General features: G+C 37.1%; 1 protein-coding gene across 13 annotated transcripts; it reads right to left on the minus strand.

The window, feature by feature from the left end:
- Window positions 1-1,521: 1,521 nt before the first annotated feature.
- Window positions 1,522-16,690, minus strand: LOC111191686 (alkaline ceramidase 2). Of its 13 annotated transcripts, none has more exons than XR_007429519.1 (8): window positions 16,274-16,690; window positions 14,457-14,571; window positions 10,535-10,676; window positions 7,981-8,118; window positions 5,617-5,754; window positions 4,228-4,765; window positions 3,934-3,983; window positions 1,522-3,833 (listed from the first exon to the last, which is right to left on the minus strand). XR_007429519.1 is itself a non-coding variant. In XM_022667264.2 (6 exons), exons 1-6 carry the CDS (start codon window positions 16,379-16,381, stop codon window positions 4,579-4,581), a joined length of 828 nt encoding a protein of 275 aa, XP_022522985.1. In that variant the 5' UTR covers window positions 16,382-16,690; the 3' UTR covers window positions 1,522-4,578. The 13 variants fall into 13 exon arrangements, 1 of the variants encoding a protein (XP_022522985.1); XR_007429516.1 differs by having other exon boundaries at window positions 1,522-3,908; window positions 3,959-4,008; window positions 4,134-4,765; XR_007429518.1 differs by lacking the exon at window positions 3,934-3,983 and having other exon boundaries at window positions 1,522-3,908.
- Window positions 16,691-17,256: the final 566 nt, after the last annotated feature.

The following is a 17,256-nucleotide window of genomic DNA, read 5'->3' on the forward strand; positions in this document are numbered from 1 at the left end:
ATCCATGATTTGAGATTTGAGGTATCTTCTTCTGACCTTCTGAGATCTGATGGATGTGCTGCTGAGTGTCTGAATGTGCTGAGCTTTTTCTGTGAAAGGGAGTGTAAAAATCTTACGTAAAAACACCATATTTGAATCCTATATGTGGTGAACCTACAGCATTCAAATACACCTGTCAAAACCCATCAGCAGCTTTGTTTAGCACTAGACGCCTAGACTAGACGCTGGAATGTTTGTACTGTTGAAGCATCTATAGTGAACACTTGTTTTCATGTTGGTGTCATCTCAGCTATAGAGGGTTAACATGCTGGAATAATGGAGACGAGATGGGCTGTGAAATAAACGTACCATATAGGCCTCACCTCATACCCATTCATCATGAGTTCGGCAATAATCTAGTGTTTTACTGATTAATGCAGATTTCTAAAAATGAAATATACAGAAAATTTCATAAAGTGTTACTTTGGGAGATGGTTTGAAAGCATGTACTGCTGTATAGGTTGTGAGGTGTTTTGTGAGGGAACTGAAAACATGGGATATCATACTAGTTTTGGTCCTCTGATTTGTGGCATGTAATTAAACTATGACTTAATTATTTAAGTCCAGAGAGTTTATTTCAAACCACTGGTTGTAATGTTTCACCAAAAAAGGGACTCAACTAAAAGGGATTGACCAAAAAACAGGTGGGGGAAAAAGTAAAAAAAGTCAAGACTACACCTAATGTGGGAGTTTTAGCGGGAAAATAATAAAGTAGAAATACTGGCCTCACAAAATCATGAGGAAAGAGGAAAAACTAAAAACTAAGCTGGTTTCTCAAAGAAAACCTACAAAAACAGGGACATTTGTTTTCTTATTTATGTAGAGTTTGTAGAGTTGTTTTTTGCTTGATTCTTTATAGAGAAAGAGAGAGATAGAGAGAACTGGCTTTAAAAAAACTAGAGTGCTCAAAAAAAAAGAGCAGATAACAGCAACAGGCTGTCCCCACACACTCACACACCTGCAAAGACACAGCAATGAGTGGCTCTGACTGAGCCCTTATAAAGATGTCTGCCAGGTGTTGGGCATTGAGCTTGATTGGCTCCAGAATTGACCCGAAGCTCCCCCTGGTGGCCGGAGGGTGCCTAGGTCTGCAGCAACTCTTACACTGGTAACAGAAAGAGGCTATGTTACATTGACAGAAAAGAGGAAAAAAACGGTTCTGAAACGTAATTTGTGTTTGGACAAAATAAACAATGGCAAACTTAGCAAATATGTAATATATCAGAATGAAGAGGAATGCCACATTATCTGTTAAACATGGTGGAGGGAGTGTTATGTAATGGAATAACCATGTATGACTGCTAGTAGACTTGGATCATTGAAGTAATTCTGGCTCATTCATTTAAAATATCAGCAAAAAAGAATGTTTTGTTGCCTCTCAACTTAGGAATACAACTGCTTTAATAGAGTACTACTAATACTACTAGTTTAATATAAAAATATCTAAGGAACTGCTGCTTTAAAGAAAAATATGAACAACAGTTTATGTATAACAACATTTTTATTGAATTATTAAATGTTATAATTAAATACATTCAAAACAAAGTAGTTTAGCTTCATCTGCCATGTGCTTTTTAAACAACAAAAAACATGAAAACTGCGTCAACTGTGACTGAACGTGGTCTGAGCTCAGTTTCATTGGTGTTAACAGCACCTTAATTGGTTTAGAGAGAGCATTCAGTATGATGCTCGTTTCACCATTTAGGAATCACTTTTGTGCTAAGATGACTCTCAGGAACACCAGTTACATTTTCCTTTTGTACTAAAAGTGCAAAATGTTGTGATCCAACAGATGAAGTAAAAACATGTACATTTCCCTACCATAATCACAAATGGATTCTTCACATAGATTTAATGCATTTATATACTCATTATTTCCCTTATTTATATTTTAGATAATCTGTTAAACAGCAAGGCTACAAAATGCAGTTTGTGCAGTTCTGTCAAAAGCACCACATTTGTTACATTATATAAACACTTCATACTGAAAGGTTCCCTTTGATTAAAATTGCATTTATATAATTATATAAAGATCTAAATAATTTACAATGATACAATGACACATTAGAAAAAGACACAATGTTTCTTATATTTAATTTGAATATGCATTCATTTGCAGTCAGTAGAAACCCACGATATTTCATATTGTTTCATAATAACTACATTTAATTCCTAATATCCATATCTTCTGTATTAAATTTCAAATTTCATGACAGAATTGTACTGATACCCCATAACATGGCAGATCTTGGATTTTGGATGATTTGTTGCTGATAAAAGTCTGGATGGTACTTTGGTTATATTTACTACTTTGGTCTGGAGCACATAGCATCTGTTTTTTTTTTCCAAAAATACACAATACACATTTCCACTGTGTGATGGTCAGTTCTAGATCCCTCTGAGCACAGAGAAGTCGACGCTTCTCAACTTTTGTTTGGAATGTGTAGCAGGCCTGAACTCCAGGAATATTACCAAATTAAATCAAGTTTACAAGACACAACATGAAATATCCTTGTTAAGTTTCAATACTGACACAAATGTGCCTGTTTTTTCAGTGTACATGTATTATTCCCCCTTTTTGAGCCCAGAGGTAGTGCTGGAGTGACCATGGCTGCTGTTCCTCAGAGTTGCATCAAGTGTTTGGATATATTGCTATGAGTTACTATGAATACTATGAATACACTATGTGTTTGCATTGAATCTGCATTGACTTCCATCACCATCGTTTACCTTTCAGTTCCACATGATACATGAAGTGTAGACCTGTGTTCAGCTGTAGAACTGAAACTACACTATTCTCAGTAGCTCTAGAGAGTGTTGTGCTGAAAATCCCAATAGATCAGCAGTTCTGATATAACGAAACCACTTCTGACACCAACAATCATGACTATTATGATAGTTGGTGTGAGGATTAGTTGAGGCTGCTGATCTGTAGCTGTGTGGTTTTATGCACTGTACTGTAGTGTTGTAGTGCTTAAGTCCGGTCTCAGTCTTTAGACCATAAACGAGTGGACTTGGTCCTGTCCCTATTGGGAATTGGCTTTTTATTGGTCTTAGGTTTGTATTTATTTGACTAAATCTTAAACTTAAACTTAAAATCTTAAAATCTTAAATCTTAAATAGATAATTGCGTAGATCAGTAGGTGTACAGATCTTCCTATACAATTTAGTATTCACTGTGAGTGAATACTGTATTAATTGCTAATAAGCAATTTGGCACCAACATGTGAAAAAATTAAGGTAAAAATTAATGAGTCTGCCTGAGGTAGAGCGCGCTTATGTTTATGATTGTCATATCCCCCTCGTCTGTCTGCTCGCGACCTTAGGATGTCACCCTTTGACAGCTGACCTAGCAATGTTTCATCAACAAAGCCTTTTAACACTGCTGTAAAGCAAGACAGAACTAATGCTGTGTTCCATTTAAACTCAGATGTCCAAGTTCCAAGTACTAAATATGAACTGGAACACCCCCACAATTCGGATTTCCAACTCGGGAGAATTCAAAAACCAAGATGGCTGCCTCAAATCAACAGTCAGTATCAGTAGCATTATACATATTATTATGATTTCCGTCTGTTAGTGTATCACTAAATCAGGCATACAAACACTACTGTCCAACTCCTGACATGTTTTTTATGGTTTTTAAATGCACAAAATCATGTACATAGTGTTAGCAACTGGTAACAATGCTAACCTGGTGTAATGCTAACTATGCTAACCTGTGACAATGTAAACAATGCCAAGCTATTATAATGCTAAAAACAATAACCTGTGACAATGTTAACTATGCTAACCTGTGACAATGCCAAAAACAATAACCAGGGACAATGCCAAAAACGATGACCAGGGACAATGCTAAAAATGATAACCTGTGGCAATATTAACTATGCTAACCTGTGACAATGCTAAAAACAATAACCAGAGACAATGCTAAAAATGATAACCTGTGGCAATATTAACTATGCTAACCTGTGACAATGCTAAAAACAATAACCAGGGACAATGCTAAAAATGATAACCAGGGACAATGCTAAAAATGATAACCAGGGACAATGCTAAAAACGATAACCTGTGGCAACATTAACTATGCTAACCTGTGACAATGCTAAAAACGATAACCAGGGACAATGCTAACAATGGTAACCTGTGACAAAACAAGAACCTGGGACAATGCCAAAAAATGATAACATGTGACAATGTTAACTATGCTAACCTGTGACAATGCTAAAAACGATAACATGTGACCGTGCTAACCCAGGATGTATTGTGGCTAAATTTGCCAGTCAAAATCCAGGAATTGATTGTCAATCCAGTTGTGGTAAACTCTAAAACCTTAAGCTAATTAGCTTTTGGAAAATGTTTTGAAATACTGTACGCTGCAAACTCAACTCAACTCAATGTGACGTCATTTCCAGTTGTGAAATCCGACTTCTGAGGTAAATGGAATGCAGCATGTCAGTGTTATTTCTATTGCATATTTGAAGAATGTCACCTGAACAAGTCAACATAAGGCCTCTTCATATCCATCATTCCTAGACTCTACGTCACCTTCACGGAGGATTTCCGTGGGGTGTGCAGCAGCATGACGTACGGTACCCCTATGAAAGCCCAGCGCTCACTGGGCCAGAACAGTATGACCGGTCCTCTCTCTGGAGCCTCTGTTGCTGCGTCGAAATAGGCGAAACACACACATCCCAGGTAAGAAGCCAGACAGATTAATATGTGCCTGAAAGAGGAAGAAGTGTACTTTATTAGAAGCATTGTTTGTACAATCATTTTCTATTTTTTCAGCCTTACTGTTTATATATGACACTGTGTATTTCTAGATTCACACACTGTATTCTTGTATTTGTTCCTCTCCATACATTATTATCCTTCTTCACGCTGTTCTTTAATTATTAATACCACACAGGATAGACTAACACAGAGCAGATATTATTATTTGGGTGGATTCGGGTTATCAATCGAACACCTCTTTTAGACAGCTTCCTCTAACAGCGTCCACAGTTAATCCTGTTGGATGTGGTTGGTCCTTCTTGGTGGTATCTCGCTGACATTACCCTGGATACCGTGGCTCTTGATGCATCACAAAGACTTGCTGTCTTGGTCACAGATGCTCCAGCAAGACGTGCACCAACAATTTGTCCTCTTTTAAACTCTGGTATGTCATCCATAATGTTGTGTGCATTGCAGTATTTTGAGTAAAACTGTGCTCTTACCCTGCTAATTGAACCTTCACACTCTTACAGCTCTTACTGGTACAATAATGTGCAATTAATGAAGATTGGCCACCAGGCTGCTCCAATTTAGGAATAGTAGGCCTATTTGTGTAATATAAACACACAGTTTTAACCTATAATGCATACTTTAAACGTATTACATTAACTTATTAGGTCTGTAGAAAATAGTTTCCAAATCCTGTGTTTTTAAACTTAGGAACAGATCAGTTTTACCTGCTTCAAAGCAAACAGACCCTCCAAGCAAACAGCTTTTTAAAACTATAAATACAGTATAAAGAGCCCTCATGTTGGGGGACAGTGAGGAAACGCTGTCAAAATAAACACAATCTGGACCTACCAGAAACAGTGCAGGTAGGGGAAGTTGACAGTAGACCACATCTCACAGAATATCTGATCACTGATCCAGCAGAGCAGAGCAAGAGCCCACCACACTCCAGAGATTAAACCCAGCTTTAACACCCGGGGGTTGTCACATCTGCATTTAGAGAGAACACACGTCTGATCAAATACTCATACACACATAACATCATAAATGATACATATCATCTGCTAAATGATAGAATAACTTATAATTCACAATTTATATTCAAAATAATAAAAAAAAAAAAATTATTCTGAATGTGTTTTGCTGCAGTACAGGTTTTCTCCACTGAGAGGTAGAATAAACCATATGTTGAAATAATGTGAAATTTAAAATGCACATATAAACCCTGTATCCTGTATATCCACCTATACAGCAGTTTTGCAAACATAAAACCCCAGATCTGAAAACAGGGACAATAGTGACTTTTGAAAATGCAAAATATTTGCACTTACTTAAGTGAATTAATTCGATTAAAGAAACTATGATCCCAACATATGTCTATATGTCTAGGTTATTTCTGTTCAACTACATTTGACTTATTAATATTATTGATATAACTACATTCCTGCTTCTTATACCTCCAACACATTTTCAAAAAGTCACATAGGAGCAATTTAAAACATGTAATGATTTAAAATTACTAAACAATGTGTGAATTCAAACAGATGTGGGGGGTTTAGAGCACCCATGTTTCAATACAAAATATCCATATTTGACGAAACAAATATCAATATTATACTATGAGATTGAGTAGATGTAATATATTGTAAGACTGATATACTGTCCCACCCCTATAATTGTGTATGATATGATATGGCACACCCTTACTTTTATCATTTAGTCTAGAGTGCTCCTTTAAACGGCCAATCCACATTAATGTAATAGGAAAAGCAGCAGCAGCTGATTAACACAATAAACATGAGATAAAACAGTAAAATGTGCATGTTTAGTAACTCTAAGACAATCCAGTGGCCTGTGGGATAAGCGCTGATGGCTGCTAGCGTCTGATAGCTGCTCCCTCCAGTCGTGGCTCCGTGCCAAATGGGATAGGGTCGGGCTGTTGCTACATTAACAGGAACTCTACCCCACTCCGCAGAATTACAAAAACAAATAAACAATATCCATGACAGCGACAGGCCGACCCCGACAACCAGAAACACACCGAACAATAGCAGGGTGACTCAGTCAGACGCTGAGTGTCGTGGCCTGTGACTGAGAGAAAAGGAAAAAACAGGCTGTCTGTTTGAGGGCAGAGAGAGTATAAGGGTCAAAGAGAAAAACACGCTAGGTGATCGTGGTCCAAAGCAAACAGCATGTTCCGGACTGTGAGAGTCAGTGAGGAAAAGTCTGAATGGAGATTCTGAACACTGGAATGCTGGAAACTGCTGTGTGGTGTGCCTGTTATACTGAAAGTTTGAAAGAATATAGGATGAAGACCACACCTAGACCACAACCACTTATACAGGAACCTTATATATGGCCATATACATGACATATATTTAAAACCTGAAAAAATAAGAGACCACTTAAAATAATTAGTTTTTTTTTATTTAACCAAATTGAAAACCTCTGGAATATAATCAAGAGGAAGATGGATGATCACAAGTCATCAAAACAAACTGAACTGCTTGAATTTTTGCACCAGGAGTAAAGCAGCATAAAGTTATCCAAAAGCAGTGTGTAAGACTGGTGGAGGAGAACATGATGCCAAGATGCATAAAAAATAACTGTGATTAAAAACCAGACTTATTCCACCAAATATTGACTTCTGAACTCCTAAAACTTTATGAATATGAACTTGTTTTCTTTGCATTATTTGAGGTCTGAAAGCTCTGTATCTTTTTTTGTTATTTCAGCCATTTCTCATTTTCTACAAATAAATACTCTAAATGAAAACATTTTATTTGGAATTGGGAGAAATGTTGTCTGTAGTTTATAGAATAAAACAACAATGTTCATTTTACTCAAATTTATACATATAAATAGCAAAATCAGAGAAACTGATTTAGAAACTGAAGTGCTCTCTTAATTTTTTCCAGAGCTGTATATATAGGTGTTTCCATATCAGTTTTGTTACATACTGATATTCTGTGTTGTTTTTGTGTTTAAAGGAAGAAAAGAAATGCTCCAAGATGATCTAAATTAAAATGCACTGATTTCTATTAATTGTTAAGAAGATCATCTTTGTCCTTCCTGTGCAGGGTCCTTATATACTGTGTATTGCCATATATTAAGTTTTGATATTTTGAGTTAATTCCCTTAAACTGAATGTGTGTGTGTTTAAATGAGCTGTAGTTGTAGTTCAGTGTTTGCAGTAGTAATGCTGGGTGTTCTGACCTTCTGAGCTCGGTAATGAGCAGAGCTGTGCAGGGGATCCCCAGAGTCATTAGAGAGACGGAGTTCACCACCGGCTTCACAAAGGCCAAGCACGTGGTGATGCCAGACAGCACGCCAACCATCAGCTTAAACAGAAACCTGCCAGGTGGCACAGAGCCATGTTAGACATGACAGTTCAACAGGTATGTGTCTGACCTGTCTGTGCATCGTGCCTACTGACCCATTTAATATCCAGCTGCCCAATGAGCAACAGTCATTTTCAGTTTAATACATAATACATTTAAATCATTTGAATACAGGAGGAGACCTTAGCATGGTGTGAAAATTATGTGAAAAGCGGAATGCTCCACAATTACCTGGGAAAAATAATTATACATTGACTTCCACTGATAGATTAGAAGATTTCTTTTCTTTCTTCTGTAAAATTACTATTTCAGAGACACATGATTCTCAATGGACAGTAATAATATTTATTGTACTGCTTAGTTAGATAATTATACCTCTGCAGTTTAACACACTGTTGAGTGGTAGATTGATAGACTTCCAGATCCATGCATGAAACTGCTGTTTTCAGACATGCATAGACATTATATTAGATATGCATGTCCAACCCCAAATCAGTTGAGTGTGGAAAATGCAGAAAAATGCTTTTTTTATTTATTTGTGTGCTCAACCTCATTTAATTTGTTAATATACATCCATTTTTGCATTTTGGCTTGCAACACATTCCAAACAAAATAGGAACAAAGGCAATTTAGAGTGCATGATAAAATGTATACATGGTTTAAAATTAATGTTCCCCAAAAAAGATTGGATGGGGCTTGCAAATTTCTCCCTTTACAGCCCATAATATCATTAAACCGTTCAAGGAATCAGTAGATATTTCATTGTGTAAAGAGTTAGAGCACAAGCCTAAGCTGAACAACAATAGATGATAGAACCACATGAACCACATTGGTTTGGAGGAATCTGGAATGAACCATCACACAGTGGAAACACACAAACAGTGGAAACACACTGTACTGTGGTCAGTTGAATCAGTATTCCAGATCATTTTAGGAAGAAAAGGACATTGGTAGCAGATATATATATTGGCCTTAGCTTTAGCTATAATACAAAATTAAGGGTGCAAACATTTAAACGAATGGGTAAATGGGTAAAATGGGTAAAAAATCAACTTAAAAGTGTTTCTGACACTTTGACACAGCAGCACCATCTTGGTTGCTAAGAAAAACAGCTGGGGCCTATTGTCTTACAGCCACTAGGCTACAGGTCAGCTTGTGGGCTCCACTCAGAAATAGCCATTTTAAAGGTCTGACCTGCCTCTTCTAAATTTGCAGTGGGAAGGCTCAACAGTCCCAACAGCAGCCCAGATTGCTTGTGTTTAAGTAGGTTATAAAGCACTGGTCTGAAAACAGTGTCCAAAATATGACCGTCCATCATCAGCACAGCAGCCACCCCAACAAACTGCCCTTAGATCAGCTACAAAGGGCAGATTTGGAGGAATGCACAGTGGAAGACTGCCATGTGGCTCAGACCAGCGCTGGCGATAAGTCTGACAAGGCTATTCCTGGCCACAGAAGTGGACCAAAAGCCACGCGAGCTGGAGTTCAGCAGACAGATCAGTGGAACCGGTGGCAACAGGCTGAATGCTGCACTGGGGAACGGGGTTCTGCTTTAGCAGGAGCTGATCAGAGAACAGCTTTCAGTGGTGAAAATAAGCAGTCTGATATAAAGCTGTTACAGATAGCAGATAAACCAGAAAGACCTTAAACACACATATGATAATTATGCTGCAAATATTTATAAATAGTATTTCTAAATAGATGTTAAATACAGTTTGGTGCTGAGGAATAGACACATCTTAAGAAGTACCAGTTAATAAAATTAACTTTGAAAAGCTATTTACTATTTGTTTGCACTTAAAATTCCATATACACTGACATGACAAATGTAATGGGACAGCAACTAGTACCCACAAAACCTTTTCTCACATATCCACACAACCCCTCGACTTAACTCCCATAGGTATTGCTGCCTTGCCATGAGAATGACGACCACATCTTATTCAGGTGTGTGTGTTCCCAAGATGTCTCATGAAGTAGCACTTCATGATGAGTTAACAAACGTCATACTGCTGTCCCATGACTTTTGGCATGTCAGCGTATACACAAGGTGTTGTGAACTGATGAAAGTAGAACTATTTGGCCACAATCAGCCATTAAGGGTTCATCTGGAGAAAAAATAATAACAAAAAAATTCACACAGAAGCTTCCAAACTGTGAAGCGTGGGGGTGGATGTATCACGCTTTGGGTTTATACTATCTTCAGGGGAACTGGAAATACTGCATGGGTGGAGAGGATAGATTCCAGTAAATCCTGTCCAACCAACAGTTAGGAGGCTAAAGGTGAAAGAAGAAGATTTCTACACAAAGATAATGATCAAACATATACTTTAAAATCCACTATAGACCCAAATAGACCCTGGACTGAACTGCTTCAATTTGAATATGAATTTTATGATTTCGTGTCCTGCATGTCTGCATGTGCTCACCTGTTCTTCTGGAATATTCTGGGCAGGTATCTCTTAGGGAACCACATTGCAATAGCACACATCAGCACCCAAAGAATGGCCAGTTCATCCAGCATCTGACCCAGGAAGCTGAGCGTAGCATGGAAGTACGTGGAGCCGATGCCTGTGGAAAGAGATATTAGCGTTATAATCAATTACTGACATTCTAGCTTTTGTTAACTCAGCTGTACATTTATTATACATACATATTATTTTAATCTCTATGAATAGTAAATTCCTACAGCAAACAGCCCAGGATTAGAGTCTGTCTCTGTAATAAACTTCCCTGTTGGAAGAGATTTATCTGATTACAGACAGGATGTTTATGGGATGTCATTTTGTTCACAGGGATTTCAGGAACCTCAATCATAAAGGAACTTCAGATGATCCACCTATCAATTATGATTCATCTGATTGAAGACAGGATGTTTACACTCTAAAAAACAGAGGTACGATACGAGTACTTTTTTGTACTCGAAGGTACACTCTTCATAATTGTACCCTCAAAGGTACAATATTGGTCTTTACAGGGTCAGATTTGTTCCCTCTGAAGTACAAAGTAATTTCTAACAGCAATAAGTACAAATTTGTACCATTTAAGCAGCCAAAGGGTACATTCAGTATTCTGTATCACTGCACTAATAAACAATATATATTTTAATTGCACATTTTTTATTTGAAAGCCAGACAGTTTTTGATCATCAAGTATTTGAGCCATATTTAGTTGATGATGTTTATAATCTTTATAATCTATACTGGCACAAAAACCATGGGTACAAAAAAGGACTTTCACTGAAAGGTACTTTTTTGTACCTCAATATAAGGTACAGCCCCAGCAACAAGCTTTGTACTCTTTTAAGTACAAATCTGTACTTACTTTTCTTAGTGTGTATGAAGTACAGTTTTCAGAGATTTTAGTAGCCACATACTGTACCTATTAGAATATACTATATTTGTGAATGTTACTGTTATTGTCACTGTTGAATAAAAGGCTTGTATTGCCAAACAGCAACTTTAAAGTTACTTTCAGTGAAGGTTAATTTAAATTTAATTAAGACCCAAAGTGAAAAAAGGAAATAATGATCCAGAGCAAAGACTCCAGTGATCTGCACACATACAATATGTGTGATACGTGGCATTACACTACTCTTCAGCATCAGAATTCCCTGATCCTGGTCCTAGAAAATCTCCTGCTCTGAATATTTTTTGTGGTTCCAGCTTTAGCAAACTACCATCAGCTTAGTAAGTCTTAGTAAAGTGTTGATTAGCTAGATCAGGTGTGTGGGGAGCAGGGGAAGCACTAAAATGTGGAGGACAGGTGGTTTACCAGGACCAGGGTTCTGATTAGTTTCTATTAGAAAGGTGTATTTGTAAAGGTTGTAATAAAGCATTAGACAAATGTAGACATTAACTGGGTCATTTACAATTCTGTCAGTTCTATTTGGAAAAAAAGGTCACAGGTCATAAGTTTTCATGAGTTGTTTTCATGAAGCCCAGATGCGCTATTGTTGGCCTGGAGAGGCAGCAGCTTAGGTGAAAGATTAGCTGTGGGTGTGTTTGAGATTATTAATAACAGAGCTGAGAAGAGCCATCATTAGGACATGAATAGTACACAGCGATTGTAACATGAAACAAACATATAAGTGTGGATAAGTTGCTGGGGAGACAACTATTAAAACGAACTAGACAATACCACAGGCTGTGTGTTAGAGAGAATTTCCATGGAGATGGTCGTCTGGTCGAACCTGTTTAGAGCTTGTTATCTGGACTTAAAATTATGGTGCGGCGTTAGTTAGATGCAATCTTGAACCCGCTGCAAACATTCTGGAGAATTCAAGGGCAAAATGCCTAAAGCAAACAGCACAAAACAACAAAAACTAAAACTTTCACGGCAACACAATCTACAGACAGTACAGCCCAATGAAGAGGTTAGCAACAGCCAAGACCAGCTAGCATCCAGCGAGATTCTATAAGCCATTTATGTAGATTTTCAATTTTTAAATCATTTATATGGCTGGAAAGATCAGAAAGACATCCTAAGACAATTAAAAAAAAAACTGCAGAGTCATTGCTCTCTGGCGACTCATTTCCTGCATTATTTCTCAGTTTTCAGTACAAACACAGTATAATCCAGTATCTGAGGCGAGCTCTGTGTCATCTCTGAGTTTCTCCGTGGCTGTGTATACACTAGGTCAGAGTGTGATATCCACATATGGGCTCGTAACAATGTTTTGAATCATTGATTTATATTTGCCAGGCTCGAAAGCAGTGTGAAAACACCCTAAAGCACTATCTGGACAGGATTCGTTTCTTAGGGGGACGCCTGTGAAAAATATTTTGCACTTCTAAAAATAAACAGGAGGATCAGTGAGTTTTTTTGCTTTCTCAGTCACGACATTGCGTTCAGTAGCTCCTCCATTTCCATTCACTGTTGTGTTTACATGAATCTCTGTAGAAACGCACGCCAAAAGTGTAATTACGGTGCACGGCAGTGGACAAATAGCTATTTTATTAAACGCGAGGAGACGAAACTCAGAGATGTCAGTCTAGGCGGGACTAAAATTACTGGAGGACCACAGAGTTCAGTGACAAACTGTAGGTAATTCAGATTGAAATTTTCTCATAGTAAATCTGAGAAAAACACGTACATGAACGTTACGGACTGGAATAAAATCACAGAGGACCCCCATAAAAGTGAAAATTAGAGAGGACATATCTGTCTATTGAAAAGCCTAGACACAAACACTGAACACACATTCTTACTTCCTAAATAGAAGTGGCTAAGCAAATGGTATATTACACAATGCAGACTACATCAATTTAACTGAAAAATGACTTGGGTTACTCAGCATTACACAGTTCTTACCAGCATTGTCCTTCCCGCTTCTCAAACAATACAATAAGTCATAAGTAGAAACAATAGAGAAATGACACCTTTCTCCTGTTTTACATGACCATTGATGCATCGACATCATTCTGAAGCTGATATTTTAATGTAAAAAGGCTATAAAATGCTGATTTGAAGAATGTCAAATGCAGTGGACGTACACAGTATTAGGGATGTGGTTTTAATGTTATGGCTGATATGAAGAGTATACACACTTATTTGCTGCATTGCGCTACGAAACTGTGGGTCACTATCAGGAAAAACAGATGCATTGTGAAAGACATCTGCTATCTTTCAAGGAAACGAGGGAACTGTGGTATCTCTGAGGAAAACGTCTCCAACAGTTACAGTGTTATCTGCACCAAGGAAACTCTTGTGCCAGCTCTGGAGAGGGTCATAATTACTAATGTTGATGGCAGCAGAGAGATTTTATTAAAGAACACCCTGTGCTTCTCTTTAGACCCTTAAGGCCAACATTTCTCAATACAGTCCTCATGGGTTTGCTACCAGAGTTAAGCCCAGATTACTGTGTAATATTAACAAATCAGAAAACATGTTTGTTGTTTTGATACCCCTCTTAACCTTGGATGATCCTGCATAGTCAGCAAGGTCATTGGGTCTTAAATGGATCCTTGACATCCTCTACTAACAATCAACATTAACAATAACTGACTGTTTGCTTGCTGTCAAACCTGTAAACCGCCAGCAAAACTGTAGATTACAGTGTTTTCACTTCAGCTGTCAGTGGTACTAATGTTATGGCTGATTAGTGTATGTTGTGTACATATACACACACTTTTAAAGATCCAATCAAAGCCAGCAAAACAGACCTGTATATAGACTTAAATTTGTAAAAAAAAAAAAAAGCTTTTTATTGTTGGTTATTAACAGATACAGTGTTTCATCCTCCAGGACCTTCGCAAACCAACAGCCAAATGTCTGACATGTAAAGATGGCATCATTGGGTCTTATTTACTGATGGAATTAATACAGAAAAGTCAGTAAAGGTTTACTTACCGACAACGACAAGCAGCGCCCATATGACATAAATCCCACGATTATAATGTGTTGCATATTGCTGAAATAGGCCAATCAAAATGGGCGGCAGAATAAAAAACAAAATATTGCTGATCTGAAATGAAACACAACATTTAAGAAATCAGTATAATCATTTAAAAGTGTTGCAAACTTTAATTAAAGATAAAAGACTGAATGGTGTCTGTATGGTAGTGACATAAATGTGTCAATGGTTGGTAGTAACTAAGAAATAATCAATATAGGCTTCAAAGACTAAACCAGCTCAAACACAAACAGATCTTCTATTGATTCAAACAGACAAATCAATGTGACACAGCACATTACCTATGAAATAATATTACAACATAATATCTCATTGTAACAAAAAGTTTTTTATGACATGATATCTCATAACAAAGAGAACCTTTCACATAATTTCACAAAAAATGTTTCCCTGACTTTATGCTCCTGCAATACATGACTTTTCCTTTGGGGTTAATAAATTAACCTATCCATCTATAACCAATGGTGTAATTATGACATAAAAGCTCAGTAAAATTTACCACAAAAAAATAATATCCTTACAACTTTTAAACCCATTATAAATATTACATAATTACAACATAAGGCCGGTTGTACAGTACAGTACATATATCTATATATATATATATATATATATATGCATCTCATAATTAGGTCTGTCATGGTAATTGTATTATCAAAATTGTTGTCCAATAAATAATATTTCATAATTTAATATAATAATATATGTTTGCTCACATATGTAACAGTGAACAGTATTTTATCCAGTCACGCTTCAATAACTGTGACTCCATACATTTAGGTCATTTAGTATATTAGTTATATATACAAACAAACACACAAAAAACACCATAGACCATATAAACTTTACTATTACAAATACTATTGAGGTCATTTCCATTTATTGTACAATAAGTAAATAATACACTTATTGTGACAGGTCTACTGTTTTGTAATTATGAAATTATTTTAAACATAGCTATATAATAACTTAATATGTTATTACAGTTCATAGTTTATTGTTTTTAGCTAATATGAAGTTAAGTCATATACAGCTCTGGAAAAAAATAAGAGACCGCATCAGTTTCTGAATCAGTTTCTCTGATTTTGCTCTTTATGGGTTTATGTTTGAGTAAACTATACATTGCCTTTTATTCTATAAACTACGGACAACATTTGAAAGAAATGGTTTGAACAATGAACATTTGAGAAATGGTTGAAAAAAGATGCAGAGCTTTCAGACCTCAAATAATGCAAAGAAAACAAGTTCATATTCATAAAGTTTTAAAAGTTCAGAAATCAATATTTGGTGGAATAACCCTGGTTTTTAATCACAGTTTTCATGCATCTTGGCATCATGTTCTCCTCCACCAGTCTTACACACTGCTTTTGGATAACTTTGTGCTGCTTTACTCCTAGTGCAAAAATTCAAGCAGTTCAACTTGGTTTGATGGCTTGTGATCATCCATCTTCCTCTTGATTATATTCCAGAGGTTTACAATTAGGTAAAACCAAAGAAACACATCATTTTTAAGTGCTCTCTTTTTTCCAGAGCTGCATACATTCTCTTTTTGAGTAATGAGAAAAAACTAAAACTAGTGCATTTAAAAAGTAAAGAAATGAAACAGAATCTTTATAAAAAGTGAGTGTGGATTTCTAGCTACTCTAAAAAGGTATATATTAAGTAAAGTTATATGGAAGTTTAATTGTGTTTAAAAGGTGTATTATTAGCTGAAGTGTATGGAGTACAGCAGTAACTCTGGACTGGGACTGACCGTGTTGTAGAACTCGGCTATGCTCGGGTAGATCAGGTAGTTTCCCTCGCACCAGTCCAGCTCCGAGCTGCCGGGCTGAAGCTGCTCCCACAGCCGCAAACTCCTCATTCCTGCTCCGCCGCCGCTGCACGCGCTCCTCTCCCGCAGCTCCGCATGCTCCCCCCGCACGCTCCCCCAGCGCGCGCCTGCCCGCCTTTATCCTTTACGCGCTCTGTGCGCTCCAGAACCTGCGCGCTCCTTTCTCGCCTAATCCAATTGAAGCGCGAGCCAACACCACAACAGAGTGCACGTGCTTACGTGACCGCGCGTGCGACCAGCCACAAACCTGCCCCACAAACACTTCACAACTCTCTGAACGAGTGTCGAGATACAGAACTCTGGATCAGTCTGAGACACGCCCACTGCCGCTTTGATTGACACCTCTGTTAACCAACACGCTAAAAACGAAGTCATCGAAACTATGTAGAAAAACATATGAAGTTATTTAATAGACAAAAAAGTGTAAAAAAACAATAAATGCGTTGGATTTTAGATTATTCTAAGTAGTTACAGCTTGGTTGGATTTTCTCAGTCAGCTTTATGAGATAGATTCACCTGGAATTCAGGATTTCAGTTAACAGCTGTGCTGAACTAATCAAGAGTTAATTAGTTCAATTTCTTTGATCTTAATGTGTTTGAGAGCATCAGTTGTAAAGTTGTGAAGAGGTAGAGTTGGTATACAGTGAATAGCCCTATTTGAGTAATGTTTTAATCAAGATTATGACAAGAACTACTCAACTAAGTAAAACAATACTTTAAGAAATGAAATCACAAAGACCATCAAAATCATTATGATGAAACTCATCAGGGCTGCCCCAGGAAAGGAAGAGTAAAAGTTTTCTCTGTTGTACAGGATAAGTTCATCAGAGTTTGATTACTTTACCGGAAGTTTCATGTTTATGTTATTTGTAGTGTTATTCGAAACATATGAAAAAAAAATATGT

Source organism: Astyanax mexicanus, chromosome 25, assembly GCF_023375975.1.
Source record: "Astyanax mexicanus isolate ESR-SI-001 chromosome 25, AstMex3_surface, whole genome shotgun sequence".
In the NCBI taxonomy this organism is placed as follows: Eukaryota; Metazoa; Chordata; class Actinopteri; order Characiformes; family Acestrorhamphidae; genus Astyanax; species Astyanax mexicanus.